Genomic DNA, 16,473 nt, shown 5'->3' with positions numbered 1-16,473 from the left:
AGAGCCAAACCACCACTGCAACCAATCGGATCTACTGTTTTTAAGTTTTGGTAACCAAAATGACCTACTAAACTTTCCAGCAGAGTTGAAGATTGTTTCGTTTCCATAAGAAATAAAAAAATCAGGTCGATGTTCCTTCCATAAATCCCGAAGATGTCCAATAATGGCCTTATTGCCGAGACCTTGACAATTCCAACTCAAAATATTCATTTAAAAAATATTATACATTTTGGTGGAACCCCACCCATGCCTACCTACTCTAATCCTTCAAAAGATAGGGAAAAACTTGTGCCCAAGGGGAGAACCCAAAAACCATATTTCCAACCAAGAGACCAAACTTAAGTGAAAAATAAAAACATAAAGATAAATAACCACACTCCCCTGTTCGAAGAACCAAAAATATAGTTCTCTCATGACCTTTGACAAAAAAAATAAGTATATTTTGGTGACGTATGTGACCAAATCAATTCTTTTAAACTTTTCTGCAAACCAGGGTGTTAGAGTCTTTGAGCTCCTATGGATCTATCAACAACGATTTATTTTTTTCTTATATATCTATATATGTTTGTTGTACGCTTGTGTTTGATTAGCCTATTTTATCCATTCATTAAATTGATGAGCTTCTACTCGTTATCTTCCTTTGGGATTGAATGAATAATGGTAACAATTATGTTTGCAAAAAAAAAAAGGGTTTCTGACCAACCAATCAAGGTTGAGAAATTAGAATAAAATTAATTGGCATAATTAAAGAAACAAACAAAATTATAAGCATGTTAATAAATGAATCCCAAATAGTTCAAAGATGAAAATATAAATTAAATAAAACAATCTAAAAGTACTACAATAAATTTTAAAATACAGTAGTAGAAAAAGAAGACTCATATATTAATCTTTTTTTGGATCAACATATTAATTCTTACTTATTCCTAACTGAAAAAGGAGAAAGTAGGAGAAAATTTTGGTTTAAAAAAATAAGAAAAATTTACCTTCTCATTAATTTTTCCCCCAATTAAACAAAATTGAAAACTTTGTTTTTGAATAAATTATTTAAATATGAAACGATCTATGTTTATATAAAAGTGAGTATTTATGAAATTTAGAATTAATAATTAACTGTATATTATCTTTTCCCTTTTTCTATTTTTTTGTAAAATTAATAACTTAAAATTAAAAATAAGTAAATAAATATAGTTTCGAATTTTATGAAATATATATATATATATATATAAAATCTCCTTATCATTATTTAGAAAAACTTTGTATCTATTTCTTTATAAATAATATTTTTTTTGTAATCAAATTCTTTCTATTAAATATTAACTTTTATATATGTTAAAATCTGATATTAATAACTTGACACATGTCAAAATTTTGTTAATGACTAACTTTCAAAATCCAACTTTATGTATACTAAACCAGTTAATGTATCCTAATAACGAGAAAATAAGAGATCTCAAACAAAATAACCAAAAAAAAAAAGAAGATTTGATCGATGACAAGGAAACAAAAGAGGAAAAATAAAAAAAACTCACACAACTCATGTAATATTTGTTTGGCTCCACTATTTATATATCCTTATTATATTCTGAGTGGCATTTCATTGTTCTTTGTTGAAAATCAAAATCAAATGAGACAGAGAAATTGAAAATTCGTGAGAGATTGATAAGCAGAAAGGCTGCAACAATGGCGGCATCGAAGTTGTCACCAACCGATACCTGGGGTTCGACTCTCCCTGGTCCTCCCAGCCGTAACAACTTCGGATCCGCCGATCTCAGTCCATCCGGTCTCTTTGCCTTCTCATCTGGCTCCTCCGTCTCTGTTGTCGACTCTCGTTCTCTCCAGCTCGTTTCCACTATCCCTCTCCCTCCTCCTCCCGGTGCTCTCTCTCCATTCGTCACTTCCGTCCGTTGGATCCCTCTCCCTTTCCCCCGTGATCTACTCTCCACCGAGCCCTCCGCCTCTCACCTTCTCCTCGCCGTTGCCGATCGTCACGGCCGTGTCGCGCTCGTTGACTTCCATCTTCGCTCCGTCGTCGTCTGGCTTAATCCTTCCTCCGATCCCAAGCTTGGGGTTCAGGACCTCTGCTGGGTTCAAGCTCGACAGGATTCTCATGTCCTCGCCGCGATTTCTGGATCTTCTTTTCTGTCACTCTACACAGTCTCCGGTGGACTTTTCTGGAAGTACGATGCCGGTACGGAGATTCTCTCATGTCTCCGCCGCGATCCCTATGATTCTCGCCATTTCTGTGTGCTTGGCCTCAAGGGGCTCCTATTGTCGGTTAAGGTACTCGGAGACACTGAGAACGACGTTGTGATTCAGGAGATGCAGATAAAGACGGATTTCACTGAGCTATTGAGGTTGGAAAGAGATGGCAATTCATCATCTTCTTCGCCTGCTTCAGCCGCATTTCCGTTATACTTTGCTAGATTTGCATTCTCGCCACACTGGAAGAATATACTGTTTGTGACGTTTCCTAGGGAGCTATTGGTCTTTGATCTACAATATGAGACACCCCTCTCGACCACGCCATTACCTCGTGGTTGCGCCAAGTTTCTGGATGTTTTGCCGGATCCAAACAAGGAGTTGCTTTATTGTGCTCATGTCGATGGTAGGCTCAGCATTTGGCGTCAGAAAGGGTAAGATATTTTTGTCCTTTATGGGTGAAAAGATGGGAAGAATATTTTAGGTATCATATTTTAGGGTAATGGTGCAATGTTAATAGCCTTGAGTTATCTGCTTCGATATGTTTCTTTTATTATTCAACTTTCTTTAAACTTGACGAATGTTTCTGAGAACTTGCTGAACTAGAAAGCTTTCCAAGTTATATTAGCTCATGTTTGATTATTGCAATCATGCTAATCTTTGAGAAAGTCAACCTCATTAGGGATCAATTCATAATTATAATAGCTTCCAAATCTGAAGTTCTTATCTGGTGCCCAGAACTTGTTCTGCATCTCAGGGGAAGAACCAATCTTTACCTATCTGGTCATACTTTAACTATCTGCTCTCTAGCTTCCTTTTATATAGTGTCTGAGAATTATGGTTTGAAAGAATCAGATGCATATGACTTTGTGTCTTCTAATGTTGATCAAACTTGGATACTCCTGTTCTGGTTGCTCATCTAAACTTCTCCTGGTTACATATCATTGCAGAGGAGAACAGGTGCATGTCATGTGTACCATGGAAGAGTTTATGCCATCTATTGGACTGTCCATCCCGTCTCCTTCAGCTCTGGCTGTTCTTCTCAGTCAATCGGACTCCACAATGCAAACCATTACAAAACTTTATCCAGATGAAACTTCTTCTGTGGATTTTGATAACCCATTTGACTTTTACGATGAAAGTATCGTTGTTTCCAAGACGACCTTTTTCTCCCTATCTGATGACGGTAAAATATGGAAGTGGGTCTTAAGTGCTGAAGGTGTTGAAGATGCTCTAAAAAATGCATCAGACTTGGACATGAGTATCGTAGGGGCTGATGTAGCACTCCCTGGAGCTATTCAGAAGAAAGATTTCTCAAATCTGGAGGATGGATTAGTTGTTACCCCTACAAATAAAAGCAGAGGTCAGACATCAAGTTCCTCCTTCGGAAGATCAGACCTATCATTTAAGGTAGGTGGCTGGAAGAATTTTGGGTTAACTAGTTACTTAATCACTATATAGTTGTTCCTCCAGATGTTAGAAGGTTGGTCTTACCAGGTTCATCATATATAGAGTTATGTTTTCCACAATAATTGTTTTGTGATCTTATCATTTTTTTCCTACTTAACAGGGCCTTTACTTGTTTACATCGCTCAATGCAGATCAGCCTGACTGGACAGCTTCAGCTTCTCTCTTCCACAGTCTCTACACTTGCTGTACCATCTCCGTCTCTTACGGCATCCCTAGCAAGTTAGTTGTAGTCTTCCTTGTATATGTAATACTAAAAGTGTTCCTCAGAAAACTCAAATGATTAAACGGATTGATTTCAAATGAAGGAGGGGGTAACATCCCTGCGGCAGCTGTTCCGTTGGTTGCTTTGGGAACTCATAGCGGGACAATCGATATTGTTGATGTATCAACAAATGCTGTTGCTGCAAGCACTTCTGTTCATACTGGTGTTGTTAGGGGCCTTCGATGGCTTGGAAATTCAAGATTGGTTTCATTTTCTTACAGTCAGGTGTGCAAATATATTTCAAAAGGAGCATGTTGAGTCTCATTGCTTTCATCTGTTTTTTCCTAGTGATTCCAATTTATGATTGGTTTCTTCCAGGATTAAGAAGAGTGTTAGGTTTAGTTGAATTTCCCTTGCTTATTCTAAAGCTTAATAGAATTGGGAATTGACATCCGGCATCATGCATCGGTTTGTGTTTTCAGGTGAATGACAAAAGCAGAGGCTACATAAATAAGTTAGTTGTGACTTGCCTTAGGAGTGGGTTGAATAAACAATTTCGTGATTTACAAAAGCCAGAACGTACTCCCATAAGAGCTCTTAGAACTTCTTCTTCCGGAAGGTTTGATTTTAATTTAATTTTTTTAGCTCGAGTATTTGATGCATAATAACAATGTGACGAATGCTATCAGGTTATCATTAATAATTTAAGCTTAGGAACATGTCTCTGGCTATTAAAGATCTGTCCCATTATCAGATGACAAATGTTAAATTTCAATCATAGAAGAAATTGGTTTACTATGTCAATGTTGAGGAACTATTGTAAAAGTGGAAGTTATTGGCTCTAGAGCGTCTGGATACCTCTTCTAAAGCTAACAGATTTGTTTTTTTTTTATGTTCTGATGCAGGTATCTTCTAATTCTTTTCCGTGATGCTCCTGTAGAAGTTTGGGCGATGACCAAGCATCCTGTCATGGTGAGTAAAGCTCAACCCCAATGTACCTTTGCTTTTCTACTTGACTTAGTCTCGTTGAATAGATGACAACAACTCTTTCTGTCTCATATGTTTACAAGCTTAGAATTGCACTTATACTCTGTAACTTTTCATCCATATGACATTTTCTTTTCTTTTGATGGCCAATTCTACATTTCATAATTTCTCATCCCTATCATACTTTATTCGTATATCCATTTACTGTCAATGCTTTTTGCAAGTGAAACTTGAGTAAGGAGGTATAATTTTGCACCACATAGGTTTGGACAAGCATAATGCCTAATAAGATCAATTATGCACAAAAAGGTTAAAGCTTGTGCCTTAAGATTTTTTAAGAGATTCATTAAAGCAACATACTTTCTGTGGCTTCTTATCTTGCCTATCCTCTTTCCGAAGTGCTGGAAAGTCTTTATTGCCATCTCAAGAAAAAAAGTAATGATGGTGTGTAGAATGGGTGAGAACGAGAACCAAAAGTGTTCTTAATATAAATATACTCTTGCATTTGAGGCTTTTAGATTCTGTTTATTAATATTTCATATCTAACTAGTGGAGCTTTCATATTCCTTCTAATTTTATAGCTTAGATCATTAGCTCTTCCTTTCACGGTAGTGGAATGGACGCTTCCGGCAGTTCCACGCCCAGGTCAAGGCGGTCCTTCTAAACAATCTCTCTCAGCATCCGAAGGAGTAGCTGCTCCAGCAGACTCTAGTGAGATGTTTTTGACAATTAAATCTGTGTTATCCTAATTTTACCCAGTCTTTGATGCTTTTTTTTCTAAGGGTTTGGTAATTGACACATCTGCAGCGTCTGTGGGCTCGGATGGATCGACTGAAGAAACTGTAGAGAGTTTTGCATTTGCACTAGTAAATGGTGCCCTTGGAGTATTTGAAGTCCAAGGACGTAGAATTCGAGATTACAGGTAAAAACTGATGGTTCCATTAACTCAATTGTTGTTCGGAAATTTTTCTTTCCATAGCAATTCCTTATCACAATGCAGATCATAATTAAGGGCTTTTAAATTTCTCTCTGTTTCTGAGAAGATAATATGAAATAGTGATTGCACGTTATTGCTTGCCTATTGTAGTGTTCCTTTCTCCTTATTCCATCTTGCTATATCATTTGTTTCTAATGCCATCTGTCATTAAATTCTTTCCTAAAAACAATTTGTGAGATAATGAGTAGATCTTTGTTGTCCAATTTCAGAAAGCGCAGAACTGCGTGTTATTTTTTTATCAGCTGCATTTAGATGAATTCGCAATCACGTTCTTGAACTTCAATTGTTGTGTAATCTTCTTCCTATATTCACTGACATATAGATGATCCCGCCTCTATTTCTAGACCCAAATGGCCATCTACCTCATTCGTTCCCTCAGATGGATTGGTTACAGCCATGGCATATCGCTTGCCTCATGTGGTTCGTTTCTTTTCACCTTCCAGTTCTCTCTCTTATTTTCCTGTGGAAATCATATCTTGCTATCTCTTTCCAGGTTATGGGAGATAAATCAGGAAACATAAGATGGTGGGATGTAACAACTGGACAGTCATCTGCATTTAATAGTCACAGAGATGGAATACGGAGGATCAAATTTTCACCTGTTGTTGCTGGAGATCGCAGTCGAGGGCGCGTAGCTGTGCTATTTAATGACAATACATTTTCTGTATTTGATCTTGTGAGTCTTAAGAGGAATTTTTGCATGTTTCTTGTGTTTTCAAAGGTGGTGTACTAGTATTATGCAATGTGAAGGGAAAACAAGAAGAAGACGGGTTTCATTGATACGTGTTTGAAATTGTCTGTCAACTTAAAATAACTCTTTTCTGACAGTTGCTGCTGAAAATTGATGCAGGATTCACCAGATCCGCTAGCCCAGTCACTTCTACAGCCTCAAATTCCTGGCACTCTGGTACTGGAACTTGATTGGTTGCCTCTGAGAACCGATAAGAATGATCCACTTGTTCTATGCATCGCTGGGGCTGATAGCACCTTCCGGCTCGTTGAGGTTACTGTGTATGTGTACACCTGTTCATTGAAAAATTATGATTAGTTTCTCCCTTTATCACTACAACGGTATTGAATAGGCATGTCTAGTTGTTTTTATATTTTGTTTGCAAGATGAATGTGCACCCTAAACCCTTGGAGAAAAGAACAACCCTTTCTCATGACCATGTAGGTGGGATGGTGTAGTGGAGTTGACAACTAGGCCACCCTTGTCCCTAGGTTAGGACTTAGGCATGTCAGGGTTAGGGCGAATAAAATAGTTTTCTTTTGTTTCTGAGGTGCATTATTATTGATCTAAGTTGGAATTGGCTACAGTCACTTACTTTGCTATCTTTTATTTCCAACTTTTTCTTCTGGATTTTGCAGAAATGAAAAAAAAGCTGGCTTTGTGCCCCAGTCTAAATCTGTAAAGGAGAGGTTTCGTCCTATGCCTATGTACTCCCCTATCCTACTTCCTGTACCACATGCACTGGTAACTTCCTTTAAGAGTGACTTCTTGGTTTACTTCCTGAAGTCTTTGTGGCATCAATCTTTGTTTACTTCTAATATCATGTAATTCAGAAGATACTAATGTCCTGCATTATCTTTAGGCTCATATAATCTCCTAAGACAGGTTCCGGGTATTGATATTCCGATTTACAGTAATGGTTACTCATGAAAATGTGTCTGATTATTATACATGCAGGCACTGCGGATGATTCTACAGTTAGGAGTGAAACCATCTTGGTTTAATACGTCTAGTACCACTTTGGAGAAGAGACCTCATTTGATCCATGGAATGGCTTCATCCTCTAAGGATCTTCGGAGTTACATGATTCAGTTACCACCTTTAGGAGACCCTGTCGTGCCAGAAATGCTGCTGAAGATACTAGAACCGTATCGGAAAGAAGGTTGTTTCATTTGTTTACTTTAGTGTAGTGTCACCACAGATTAACCTCTCTCTGTTAATATATCTGTTTAAGTATTCTAGTTTCTAACCTTCTTTAATTTCTTTCATGCCAGGTTGCTTGCTGGACGATGAAAGAGCAAAACTGTACGCTGATGTGGTCAAGAAAGGTTATGCTGCAAGATTTGCTTTTGCAGCTGCTGTTTATGGTGAAACCTCAGAAGCACTTTTCTGGTTGCAACTGCCTCAAGCCATTCGCCATCTGATGAACAAGCTGACGAAAAGGTCTCCGCAAAAACTCCCTTCCCCTGCTTCAGGAGTTGATGAAGCAACTATGCTGAGTAAGATATCATCTACTGGTGTATGGGCACCTGAAGCCAGGAAGGTAGATTCCATGTTCAGTTTCAAAATAAAACTCTTTTCCTTCACAAGATTAGCCATTCCCTTCTACCAGGATACATATAGATGATATGTTTGATTTTGGAAATGATGTTTAGATCGTAAATTTCCATTAACATAGTGTTTGTTGGTGAGCTTATATTCCACATTTTCCTGGACAGTGTGATGGTTCACTTAGATTGATGGCTTTTGAGCGAGAAGAATTACGGAAACGTGCTAATGAACGTCTTCCTTGGCATGAAAATTTGGAGGGGGAAGATTGCATTCAAAAACAAGTACACGAGTTAGTATTTCACTTTTAGAATGTCTTTATTGTTATTGTTTCAGTTTATTACTTGAAATTATGTCTAGTTTTTGTTGTAGATCCTGTGAGAAATGGAAACTATATATATTTTAGAAGCTTTTTAAGCTGAGAGAAAGATAGTTGTGTCTTGTATTGGTACATTATAGAATTTAGTTTTCGAATCTGAGTTTCCAGTTCCATGCTTTAAGTTTTGCTGTGAGAAGTGAATTCACTCAGTAACTTTTATGACCAGGCTGATTTCAGTTGGAAATTTGGAAGCTGCTGTGAGTTTGCTGCTTTCTTCCGCCCCAGATTCTCCCTACTTCTATCCAAATGCTCTCCGAGCTATTGCACTCGCTTCAGCTGTGTCTAAATCTCTTCTCGACCTCGCACTTAAGGTATCTTGTCTTGGTATATATGGTGGTCTTTTGTGTCTTAAAAAAATATCAGTCCATCACTTTTGTTACACACGTAGGTTGTTGCAGCCAACATGGTAAGGACCGACAATTCGCTCACTGGTACTCATCTTCTATGTGCGGTCGGAAGACACCAAGAAGCTTGTTCACAGGTTTAGCTTCCTAATCTCCTTCGTGATACTAAATATTGCATATTCTTCTGAACTAATGCTTCGACTGGGATTATCATTTTATTCTTATCATAACCATTTTATTAATTAATCACTAGGAAACGTTTTTTTAGCTGTCGTTTAATAATAGACAACGTTTTAGACACCAACTTTCGACCTTTCTAATATGCAGCTACAAGATTCTGGACGGTGGACTGATGCTGCTACCTTGGCTGCCACACATTTAGAAGGATCGGATTATGCTAGGTCTTTTCTTTTACTGTTTCACACTTTCACTGTTGGATCTGATTTATATTTCTATGAATCAGTTTATCTCGTGCCCTCTCTTAAACCACTCCCTCTTTATACTCAGGGTATTGCAGAGGTGGGCTGATCATGTTCTCCATGCGGAACACAATGTCTGGCGGTACTGTATCATACTCATCTTCGATACTGTTTAAATTGGATAATTTAAAAGTGACGTAGAATCCTCTAAAAAGAATCTCATAATCAAAAAGAATTACGTTGTATTGATGTAGGGCGCTTATTTTATATGTGGCTGCTGGTTCCCTGCAAGAGGCGCTAGCAGCTCTCAGAGAGGTGCAACAGCCTGACACAGTAGCCATGTTTGTGCTCGCCTGTCAGGAGATCCATTCAGAAATTGTAACCGAGCTGTCAAGCCTAGAAGATGAATCTGAATCTGAATATGCTTCTGGCGAAGGCACAGTACCTCCCGATCTGCCTGGTCTTGAACCAGGGAAGGAAGAAGTGACGGCAGTTTGCGAATATTTTCAACAATACCAGAGAAAGCTAGTGCATTTGTGCATGGACTATCAACCCTACACGGACTGATGAGAACTTATACAGCCAAACTCTTTCTCTGGCTTGGCAATTATATATTACTTTATCTCAGATAAACACACATGGGACTCTCAACCCTACACCGATGTTTCTGTATGTTGTACCTTAAGCCCTTGTTCTGTGTAAAATTGATTTTTAAGACCATATCAATTTCTCTGGTTGTTTGTTTGTTTGGTGGTTATTGGTTAAACGGTTGGAATTTTTCGAATTTCGGAAATTTAAGATCAAAAGGAAAACAATAACAATACACTTGGGTGTTTGGTAACGCACTAACGCTATGGTCATGCATTACAAATATACGACACACGACATATAATGTGGAGAATAACAACTCAGTTGATATTTTTTGGTTATCCTCAATGAAAGAATCTCCTCCGACAACGAGCTGATCCAAGTTCTTCATAGTCAGCCTTGGTGACACACATGGACTCAAAATCCGGGCTGGAAGCCAAAAGTGAACCCCCTCTCCATACACCTAGTATTGGGCTGCAAAAAGTAACAGCATCTTCCAAATAAAAAACGCTGCAAAAATTAAGGAAAACAAAAGGAAAGTATTGAGTTTGTTTACTCCTCCAGTGTTGTTATCTTCACATCAAAGTGGTCTGGGACTAGTGGTCGAAGCTCTACTTCCCTGCAATATATCAGACATCAACATCTCTAATAAGCATGAACCACTTTCGCGAGGGACTTTAAATTAAGACTTACAGTCTCTCCTTAAGTTGTGGAAATAATGTGCTTCCACCAGTTAAGATGATGCTGCCACAAAGACGGTCAAGGCTTTAGACAACAAAACTAATTCACTGGCAACTGAAGCCAAAAAAAAAACTGTATCCATTTGGAACCACCTTTGATACAAGACTGGTTGCAAATAAGAATGACATGAGCTTACAGCTCGGACAATGCACTCTGCAAGTCCTGCCTGATTCATCCCTGTCCCAAAACAAATAATTTACCATCATCAATCTTCTATGTACGACGACATTCGAACACTCTTTCATCGATACAAACCTAAATCCGCAGGCTGGAATAGCGTCTCAGGTACAAGAAAGCGCTCATTCGTTAAGTCAATCTCCTGCCAAAAAAAAACAAAAAAACCCTCACATTTAAGAGAAATCTCAACCTGCATAGAAGAAGGAAAAAAAAAAAAAAAATGGGAAACTTCACATTTTTGTTCATGTCAGCCTTCTTCCTGTCCCCAACCTTTGCCATGAAATCAGACTCCACATGATCTTTATCTGACAAGCTAAGAAACCTCTTAGCCGCTTGAGGGTCTTTGACATAACCTTTAGTATGTGTAACACCATCAGGAAGAACATATGTAGACTTGATAAGATTATTTCCACTTCTAGCAAGGCGGAGATCACGAAGAAGGTCAAGTGAGACAAAACAAAGCTTCTCCTTAGCATCATCAACTAAAAAAGTTTCATCCATAACATTTATAGATCTATAAGAGACCAATTCCTTCAAGTAATTAGTGAAAGCTTTGCCTCCTAAATCAATCCTCTTAATGGCGTGATTAAGAGTGAAATTGTGAAGAACAGGAACAGCGTGAGTGAAGGAGAAGCCACAATCAACAACGAGACTACACTGAGTCTTTGAGAGGACTGAATCAGGCTGACGACTAGCTTCATAGAGATGAACAAGAGACTGAGGATGAGCTACGTAGAGAGAAGAGAATCCGAAGTCCTCGAAGACAAGCTCGTCGGTGGAACGCTGAACGGAAGGGATCGAGAGTGGTGGCTCAGTGAGGAGGAGAGAGGAGGAGGAAGGAGTGATGTGGAGGAGAGAAGTGAAGAGGTGTGACCAGATGTCGCGTTCTAGGTCAGAGTTTATGAGGTAGCCACGGTCGATGGGGCGGCGAACAGAGGCGGAGGTGAGGTCGATCTCCTCGGCCAGAGTAGTGAGTGGTGATGGGTGGAGGAATTTCTTCGATGAGAGAGGTTTGTAGAGACAGTTTGGGATTACGGTGGTGGGATCACGCTCCCCGCCTTGTCCAGCTTTGATTAGACCGCCGCCGTTGTCTAGAACCACGATGTTTGACATTGATGACGACGGGTTCGCCGCCGGAGAACACTCTTCTTCCAAGTATTTTGTTTTCTTTAATTTTAAAATTGGGTTTAGGAACTAAGGGCATGTCCATCAAATAATTTAAGCAAAGTATCTTAAAACATATTTTATTCTTAATTTTGGAAAAAAAAAAAGTAAATTAAGAATTTTTAAAAAACTTTAATATTTCATGGATCTGTGTTAAATTTGAGATTCTTAAAAATATATATATATATATATATATATATATATATATATATATATATATATATATTATTGTAAATTATTATGGTATTTTATTTAAATTTATAATACTTGTATACTTTTAAAAATTGGTGAGCGATCAAAAATATTGATATCATTTAATTTACCTGTGGATCTAAAAATGTGTGTCATATCCAGAGGTTTTGTAAAGCTACAACCTCGAAAACAATTGTTGGATTTCCATATCCATGTGTATATTGACATTTCCATGCAGTTGGACAATTCCTCTACTCCCAATGCATATAATCTATGCTTCCTATCATTCCGGAAAATCCGCATAGTCGTTGAAGATCTTCTGGTGTGGGTCTGCGTAGGTACTCATCTCCAAATAAATGAATGATTCCTTCAACGAACTTTTCCAAACATAACATCGCAGTGTTTTTAGCAAGCTGGAGGTATTCGTCAACCGCATCCGCTGCAGAACCATATGCCATCATACGAATTGCTGATGTACACTTTTGTAGTGCAGAGAGACCTAGCCTTCTGCTACCATTTCTTCTTTGTTCAAAGTATGGAAGTTTTGTTGAGAGTGGTTCAACAATACGCATGAACAAGGGTTTGTTCATTCTAAAACGGCGACAAGAGATTTGAGAAGAATATGTTGCATCTTCACAGAAATAATTATCCCATAAGCGTTGGTGACCTGCTTCACATTTTCTTTCAATGTGGGCTCGTTTCTTCTTCTTGGGTGCAAACTAATTCATTGCTTGATCGAAACGATTCTCTAATGCTTGATCAAAATAATTGTCGAATGTTTGATCAAAATACTCATCCATCATTTCTTCAATGTTATTAGAAGAAGATGCCATTTTAAAGAAAAAAGAAAAATATATTGTAAAAAGGGAAGAAAATCTTGTAAAAGCTTGATATTGTGGGTACAAAATGGAAATGGAATAAGCTCTAGCTCTCGTTTATGTGTCTACGAAGATGCTCTTATGTAATGACGAGATTGTGGAGATGCAAAAGCATGATATTCTCGTCTGTGACCAAGTACATAGGTCCGTGAACCAAAAGCAACATGGATGTGACCAAAAGCTTCTTGTCCTAGCCATCCGCTTCTTGTCCGTGACCAAAAACTTGTTGTCTTCTTCTTCTTCTTCTTGTCGTCTGTGACCAAAAATCTTCTTGTCTTCTTCTTCTGCTTGTCGGCAATCCTGATGGAAGGACAAATAGAAACAAAAATCAATCATACAACCAAAATAGTTATCTAATTTTAAAACCAAACTACATGAACAACAAAGGAACATATACCAAACTGAACCGAATGAACAACACATATCATTGTAAACAAGTTAAACTCATTACATAGGCGATATCATTACATATCATTAAAACAAGTTAACACCATTACATATCATTAAAACAAGTTAAACTCATTACATAGCCGATAAACTCAAAGTCAAAAGCATGATGCAACAACTGAAAGAAACAACACAGAAGCAAACATACACTCAAAACTGAAACTAACTTGACAACATGTCATTAATTATATTATTCTTCAAAGCGATTTCCATTTCAGTCAGAGGCTCAGTTTTAGCAAGTAGACGGTCAAGAATTTTATGTTTACTTTGCTTCTTTTCAATCATACTATGTTTCTCTTTCAAGGCAAATTCCTTTTGCCTTATCTCCCACATGTTCTGAAACTCGACAAGAGAAGCGCCTTCTGGCAACTTTATTGGCTTGTTTACAAGCCTTTTACCTTTCACCTTTGTTGCCTTAATACCAGTAGGCCGAACTTCCTCCTCTACATGAGTAACTGGAACCGAGCTTGATGATTGTGAATGAAGATCATCACACTTCCTTCTCTTTGATGCTCCATTACCTTTCGCAGAATTGGATCACACCATTTTTTATCATTGCGAAGCTCCCTCCAAGCATGCTCAAGGGTGAACTTCACCTTATAATCATTTAAGAAGATTTCATTGGCCAATTTCATGACATCACCTTCATTCTGGCCACTTGATTTCAGCTTTGTTGCAGCCTCATAGCTTCCAACAAACTTGTAGACTGTTTCGTTGATCTTCTGCCACCTTTGCTTACAATGCCTAGGCTCTCTCTTTTCTACACCAACTAGCTTAGGACTTCCAGCACAATATCTTGCGATTCGTGAACAAAAAGTACTAAATTTTTGATCAACAACAACAATTGCATCTTTGCTAGTGTTGAGCCAAGCACCAATGAGCACCACATCTTTTGTGTGTGACCACTTCCTTCTACGCTCCTTTGATTTCTGTTCACCTATAGTCGCCTCCTTAGCATACGAATGGGTTTCAAGAGTGTGGCTTTCTTGTTGACTAGTTAACAGGTCCATAAAACCTTGACCTTATGGATCCATAGACAAGTTTTTGGGTTGTGTTTAAAAGAGGATCGAGAATAATGAAGGGTTGATGGTCTGGTTAGGTGTGTAAAGGAGAAGAAAGGTATGTGTTTAGCTTCAGCTAAACACATAATAGATAACTGGAAGTGAGGTGTAAGTGTATTTGATTTTTAAATGTGACATGTAATCAGTGACAACTACCAAGCATTGAGTTTAACCTAACACTAGACAATAAGTGTTTAACTGTGACAACAACCAACAATGTGTGTTTAAGTTTGCAATTAATGACAAGTACAAAGCAGTGAGTGTTTAAGTGTGACAGTTACCAAACAGTTCTTGTTCAATTTAATGATGCAAATTCATGATGCAAATAGCCGAAAGATCAAGAAAGAGAAAGATCAAGAAATAGAAAGATCTGATACATTTACCTTTTGGATTCCATAGCACGAATTAGCTAAAACGAGAGTTGGTAGCCATTAAGCTCCTTCCAGGCTCCACACACACCTTCAACAAAAATTCCAAACTCAGTTTATCCAAACTATAAAAATAAGAACACATGCTTTTAGTTAGTTAAAGGTATCCTATAAAGGATATCAAAATTTGAAACTTTAGTCTTGCTTCTGAGAATTTTGGTCAGAGAGATGACTTACTATGACAGTTCGTACAACGCCTCCACTGGCTCCATCACGGGCGATGACTAGTGATACCGCCTTCAGAACAAGTTGCTGCAAAATACAATAGCAAGGACCAATTACAACAAATGGGATTTGCGAGAGTTTGGCAAAAGCAGAAATATAATGATAGTTACCTCGGCTTCTTCTTTGGTCATGTTTTCTTTCCAGGCCTGATCAAAGAACCCGTAAAGATATACAAACTGTATAATCTTCAGATATATAAGCTAACATAAGCATAAATTCGTCTAGTTTCGTCGAATCAAGGCACTAACGAAACACTCACGTATCCTGGTGAAGGAAGTAGCGAACATAGTCAGAGACAACTTGAGAATCAGCAGCCTCCAAAGTGTACAAGAAGAGAGCTAGTTGTAATTAGTAAAATGCATCTTCAATAACCCAATAGCAAGTTAATATTGAACAACAAAACATCCAAGTAAGAGACCCAACAATCAAAAGAGTTTCAATAAGAAGTCTAGCGAGCAAAACAGTCACCACAGAATTGGTCAAACAAAAACAAAATTGAAATCCCTAAAGATAGATCCAACAAAGCGAGAGGTTAATACCAATCTAGAGCGGCAGATGTAGACATTGTCAGTGAGTTGAGTGATCGTATCAGAAGCCCTGTTCGCTACGTACTTCACGGGCGATGCCTGTTGAGTTTGATCTGCAATCAAGCAGCCTCCTTCCTTGAATCATCCACCAGTCAACAGACGAAACATCACTGAACAACAGTATTCAAAGGCCAACAATAGTATTCGGTTTCACCAAACTCCATAGGTCTCGTCTCACCTACAGAATACAACACAGAACATCACAAAGAAGACAAATAAAAATCAATGTTACAAAACCACACAACAATAGAGATCAAAAACGAAAAGAAGAAGAAGCAAAATTGGAAGGCAAACCGTGGAGGAGGAAGAAAGAGAGAGGCTGGTTGAGGAAGCAAGAAGGTGAACATGTAGCAGACACAATCCCTCCCAAGTTCTGGCTTCATACAGACATACACGTCTCAATGGTTTTGCAATCCTGTCCAAACAAAAAACTGAGGAAAAAGATGAGAACAAAGAAAAAAGATGAGAATTTGCAAAGATGTATCCATATCTACTACGCCGCAAGATTCACATTTACCAAACACATGGTTTCTTATGATCAAATAAAGTATAAAACGCAAGTATACAAACAAACAAATCAATTTCAGATTCTCAAACAGCTATCATCATACAACCATAATTTTACTAAAATCGATTCCAATTCGTATAACTCTAATTCTTCTCACATCCATAAAACTATGATGCATGTCCATCTACAGATGAAATCA

The 16,473-nt window shown here is 38.0% G+C and overlaps 4 protein-coding genes and 1 pseudogene across 12 annotated transcripts; 1 reads left to right on the top strand and 4 right to left on the bottom strand.

Annotated features, from left to right (window-relative positions):
- The first annotated feature begins 1,462 nt into the window (after window positions 1–1,462).
- LOC104698784 (uncharacterized) lies at window positions 1,463–10,023 on the top strand. 7 transcript variants are annotated; one of them, XM_087452865.1, is made up of 20 exons: window positions 1,463–2,636; window positions 3,153–3,612; window positions 3,804–3,891; window positions 3,978–4,159; window positions 4,357–4,493; window positions 4,780–4,846; window positions 5,443–5,572; window positions 5,669–5,783; window positions 6,203–6,278; window positions 6,352–6,534; window positions 6,709–6,869; window positions 7,227–7,332; window positions 7,546–7,750; window positions 7,863–8,131; window positions 8,307–8,428; window positions 8,682–8,826; window positions 8,904–8,996; window positions 9,187–9,260; window positions 9,367–9,420; window positions 9,533–10,023. In XM_087452865.1, exons 1-20 carry the CDS (start codon window positions 1,684–1,686, stop codon window positions 9,843–9,845), a joined length of 3,933 nt encoding a protein of 1,310 aa, XP_087308991.1. In that variant the 5' UTR covers window positions 1,463–1,683; the 3' UTR covers window positions 9,846–10,023. The 7 variants fall into 7 exon arrangements, 6 of the variants coding, with proteins under 6 accessions (XP_087308991.1, XP_087308996.1, XP_087308995.1 ...); XM_087452869.1 differs by having other exon boundaries at window positions 1,595–2,636; window positions 3,809–3,891; XM_087452866.1 differs by having other exon boundaries at window positions 1,595–2,636; window positions 3,773–3,891.
- A 30-nt stretch (window positions 10,024–10,053) lies between these two features.
- LOC109124906 (actin-related protein 6) lies at window positions 10,054–12,103 on the bottom strand. Of its 2 annotated transcripts, none has more exons than XM_010516401.3 (6): window positions 11,019–12,103; window positions 10,863–10,926; window positions 10,700–10,784; window positions 10,560–10,610; window positions 10,423–10,485; window positions 10,054–10,340 (listed from the first exon to the last, which is right to left on the bottom strand). In XM_010516401.3, exons 1-6 carry the CDS (start codon window positions 11,895–11,897, stop codon window positions 10,211–10,213), a joined length of 1,272 nt encoding a protein of 423 aa, XP_010514703.2. In that variant the 5' UTR covers window positions 11,898–12,103; the 3' UTR covers window positions 10,054–10,210. The 2 variants fall into 2 exon arrangements, with proteins under 2 accessions (XP_010514703.2, XP_087308997.1); XM_087452871.1 differs by having other exon boundaries at window positions 11,055–12,080.
- A 288-nt stretch (window positions 12,104–12,391) lies between these two features.
- Window positions 12,392–12,712, bottom strand: LOC147942389 (uncharacterized). The gene has a single exon (XM_087456039.1). The coding sequence runs from the start codon at window positions 12,710–12,712 to the stop codon at window positions 12,392–12,394; it is 321 nt and encodes a 106-aa protein (XP_087312165.1).
- A 260-nt stretch (window positions 12,713–12,972) lies between these two features.
- LOC104790619 (proteasome subunit beta type-6) lies at window positions 12,973–15,847 on the bottom strand (the record flags this gene model as incomplete). Its single annotated transcript, XM_087456038.1, has 5 exons — window positions 12,973–14,985; window positions 15,132–15,206; window positions 15,290–15,374; window positions 15,439–15,494; window positions 15,719–15,847. Coding segments are annotated over 5 exons (399 nt in total), but the record flags the coding sequence as incomplete, so codon positions are not given.
- Window positions 13,446–14,616, bottom strand: LOC147942388 (glutathione S-transferase T3-like; annotated as a pseudogene). The gene has a single exon (XR_015558855.1). The product of XR_015558855.1 is annotated as a glutathione S-transferase T3-like (transcript).
- Window positions 15,848–16,473: the final 626 nt, after the last annotated feature.

This window comes from Camelina sativa, chromosome 6, assembly GCF_030686135.1.
Source record: "Camelina sativa cultivar CO46 ecotype springtype chromosome 6, ASM3068613v1".
NCBI lineage: Eukaryota > Viridiplantae > Streptophyta > Magnoliopsida > Brassicales > Brassicaceae > Camelina > Camelina sativa.
This window is presented reverse-complemented; position numbering and strand designations above follow the sequence as displayed.

Bases quoted from the DNA above. Each gene is read 5' to 3' on its own strand.
- LOC104698784 (XM_087452865.1), top strand. From the start codon at position 1,684: ATGGCGGCATCGAAGTTGTCACCAACCGATACCTGGGGTTCGACTCTC. The intron at 4,847-5,442 runs GTGAGTAAAGCT...CTAATTTTATAG, and splicing joins TGACCAAGCATCCTGTCATG to CTTAGATCATTAGCTCTTCC. The intron at 8,429-8,681 runs GTTAGTATTTCA...TTTTATGACCAG, and splicing joins ATTCAAAAACAAGTACACGA to GCTGATTTCAGTTGGAAATT.
- LOC109124906 (XM_010516401.3), bottom strand. From the start codon at position 11,897: ATGTCAAACATCGTGGTTCTAGACAACGGCGGCGGTCTAATCAAAGCT. The intron at 10,785-10,862 runs GTTTGTATCGAT...GTTTTGGGACAG, and splicing joins ATTCCAGCCTGCGGATTTAG to GGATGAATCAGGCAGGACTT. The intron at 10,611-10,699 runs GTGGTTCCAAAT...TCTTTGTGGCAG, and splicing joins CAACCAGTCTTGTATCAAAG to CATCATCTTAACTGGTGGAA.
- LOC147942389 (XM_087456039.1), bottom strand. From the start codon at position 12,712: ATGCGTATTGTTGAACCACTCTCAACAAAACTTCCATACTTTGAACAA.